This window comes from Littorina saxatilis, unplaced genomic scaffold, assembly GCF_037325665.1.
Source record: "Littorina saxatilis isolate snail1 unplaced genomic scaffold, US_GU_Lsax_2.0 scaffold_762, whole genome shotgun sequence".
NCBI lineage: Eukaryota > Metazoa > Mollusca > Gastropoda > Littorinimorpha > Littorinidae > Littorina > Littorina saxatilis.
The window spans coordinates 19,050-22,500 of NW_027129615.1; the positions used below are offsets into that span (position 1 = coordinate 19,050).

Genomic DNA, 3,451 nt, shown 5'->3' on the forward strand with positions numbered 1-3,451 from the left:
TGGTTTAGGGGCTAGACTTTAGCGACTGGATTTTTCAGAAAGCATCATGACTGATTTGATTGCTTGGATTGGGAGCAGTCCTCTGTGAACTACATGATAAAACATTTTATGATAGCTATCACGTGTGTGTATGTGTGTGTGTGTGTGTGTGTGTGTGTGTGTGTGTGTGTGTGTGTGTGTGTGTGTGTGAGTGTGTGTGTGTGTATGTGTGTGTGTGTGTGTGCGTGCGTGCGTGCGTGCGTGCGTGCGTGCGTGTGGTTGTGTGTGCGCGTGTGTATGTATGTGTCTGTGCGTGCGTGCGTGCGTGTGTCTGTGTGTGTTTGTGTGTACGTCTGTCTGCGTCTGTGTTTGTCTCTGTAAGTTGTTCTGCTTGTTTGTGCATGTGCGCATGTTTGCTATTCTCTCCTACAAGGAAGGCACAGTTCACACATTTAACACGTTTAAAGGAAAAGAGGACCAGAACTATCATTCCCAGGAAGTCAGATTAATTGATTTCGATTTCCGTCGTAATGTAATGGAGTTAACGCCAACGGATGTCAATCAGCAAGCATAGAACCAGATTCAAACGGATTAAACCATCGTGGAATTATATGGAAACACACTCAGCAGAATTTAAACAAATTACCAGTAAACGTATTAGGTCAAATTGAATAATCCCAGAAATCGATTGAGAGAGACTGAGTGTGTGTGTGTGTGTGTGTGTGTGTGTGTGTGTGTGTGTGTGTGTGTGTGTGTGTGTGTGTGTGTGTGTGTGTGTGTGTGTGTGTGTTTCTGCGTGTGTCTGCGTGTGTGTGTGTGTGTGTGTGTGTGTGTGTGTGTGTGTTTCTGCGTGTGTCTGCGTGTGTGTTTTATCTTCGCAACAGTCTGTGTCTCTCTGCCTGACTGAAAGACAAAAAGGCGGTCACCAAAAACAGACAATGAATCAAAGACAGCCACACAAACACACACAAAAAACAGAGACAGGGGAGAACGATTCCCACGTGACAGACGACAGCAAGGAAAGAGCATCCTAATTAATAATGAGTGCACGTCCCGGCATCAGTGTGCACTCAGCTGATTACTCAGCATCCCAATGGGCAGCCAGGGGCGTCAACCGTAGGCGCACACCGTATGCAGCTGACAGTCTCTCTGTCTGTCACATTCTCACTCGGACTGGAGCATTCTGCGTCACCTCTCGACACAGTTGCGCCCGTTGTTAAGTGGCAATCCGCCCCCCACCCACCACCCCTTTTTAAATGATTTTTAAATCTGCGAAAAGACTAATGTTTGAATAAGAAGAGTGTTAAAGTAAGCGTATATTTACAGGGGGTATGAATATACAACATGAGCGGGAGGGGAGAGAGACAGACAGACAGATACAGAACTGATGTGGGTGTGCCCGGTTGGGGGGGGGGGGGACGGCTTACTGGAGAGGATGGGACAGAGACGGATACAAACATTTAACCGGTGTAAATTAAACTGAAAAGAGAAGAAAGAGAAAGGCTCAAATAGAGAAAATAAAATAATAACAACGCCAGTGACCTTTGCGTTGGAAAGACAATGGCCGCCGTGTTGGATTTCGTTTTGCAAATGTTACTTGGAAAACGGTGGATTCAGTCATTGGGCGCAACAGTTTAACACCTTGGTTCCCTTAGAATTTCAAGAAAAATGGTCGCTGTGGCGGTTTCTAGTTGGATTAGGTCACGTGAAAACAACGGATTGTATCTGTAAGAAGACACGGTAGAATCGCGAATTTGGATTCGTGCCAAAGCAGAAAAAAACCCAAATGCAAAACGATGCAAAAAGACGAAGAAAAAAAAGAACAAGTCGCGTAAGGCGAAAATACAATATTTAGTCAAGTAGCTGTCGAACTCACAGAATGAAACTGAACGCAATGCAACGCAGCAAGACCGTATACTCGTGGTCCACCGCTCACGGCATAGGCAGTGAAATTGACAAGAAGAGCGGGGTAGTGGTTACGCTATGCTGCATAGCACGCTTTTCTGTACCTCTCTTCGTTTTAACTTTCTGAGCGTGTTTTTAATCCAAACATATCATATCTATATGTTTTTGGAATCAGGAACCGACAAGGAATAAGATGAAAGTGTTTTTAAAACGATTTCGAAAAAAAAATTTTGATAATAATTTTTATATATTTAATTTTCAGAGCTTGTTTTTAATCCGAATATAACATATTTATATGTTTTTGGAATCAGCAAATGATGGAGAATAAGATAAACGTAAATTTGGATCGTTTTATAAATTTTTATTTTTTTTTACAATTTTCAGATTTTTAATGACCAAAGTCATTAATTAATTTTTAAGCCACCAAGCTGAAATGCAATACCGAACCCCGGGCTTCGTCGAAGATTACTTGACCAAAATTTCAACCAATTTGGTTGAAAAATGAGGGCGTGACAGTGCCGCCTCAACTTTCACGAAAAGCCGGATATGACGTCATCAAAGACATTTATCAAAAAAATGAAAAAAACGTTCCGAGATTTCATACCCAGGAACTCTCATGTCAAATTTCATAAAGATCGGTCCAGTAGTTTAGTCTGAATCGCTCTACACACACACACACACACACAGACACACACACAGACACACACACACACGCACACACGCACATACACCACGACCCTCGTTTCGATTCCCCCTCGATGTTAAAATATTTAGTCAAAACTTGACTAAATATAAAAAGATCGTGATAAAATATCGATACATGCAGGCTCTGCAAGAGGATCGGGGGATGAGATATGTGCCTAATCAGGAGAAAGCAAAAGTGCAGCTGCCGTTTGATTTGTGTGACTGCAGTCGGACACATGATACGTCATTATGCCGTTTTCACTCCTTTGTCTTCCTCTCGCTCCCTCCCACCTTTGTCTTCCTCTCGCTCCCTCCCACCTTTGTCTTCCTCTCGCTCCCTCCCACCTTTGTCTTCCTCTCGCTCCCTCCCGCCTTTGTCTTCCTCTCGCTCCCTCCCGCCTTTGTCTTCCTCTCGCTCCCTCCCACCTTTGTCTTCCTCTCGCTCCCTCCCACATTTGTCTTCCTCTCGCTCCCTCCCACCTTTGTCTTCCTCTCGCTCCCTCCCACCTTTGTCTTCCTCTCGCTCCCTCCCACCTTTGTCTTCCTCTCGCTCCCTCCCGCCTTTGTCTTCCTCTCGCTCCCTCCCACCTTTGTCTTCCTCTCGCTCCCTCCCTCCTTTGTCTTCCTCTCGCTCCCTCCCACCTTTGTCATCCTCTCGCTCCCTCCCACCTTTGTCTTCCTCTCGCTCCCTCCCTCCTTTGTCTTCCTCTCGCTCCCTCCCGCCTTTGTCTTCCTCTCGCTCCCTCCCGCCTTTGTCTTCCTCTCGCTCCCTCCCACCTTTGTCTTCCTCTCGATCCCTCCCTCCTTTGTCTTCCTCTCGCTCCCTCCCGCCTTTGTCTTCCTCTCGCTCCCTCCCACCTTTGTCATCCTCTCGCTCCCTCCC

At 45.8% G+C, this 3,451-nt stretch overlaps 1 protein-coding gene across 1 annotated transcript in view; it reads right to left on the minus strand.

Moving 5' to 3' along the window:
- Positions 1-2,815: 2,815 nt before the first annotated feature.
- The window catches only part of LOC138957847 (octapeptide-repeat protein T2-like), a 1,282-nt gene continuing 646 nt past the window's right edge, over positions 2,816-3,451 (minus strand). The window contains exon 2 of the mRNA XM_070328893.1: positions 2,816-3,451. This exon is cut by the window's right edge and continues 424 nt beyond it. Within this exon, the coding sequence (XP_070184994.1) occupies positions 2,816-3,451 (636 nt within the window).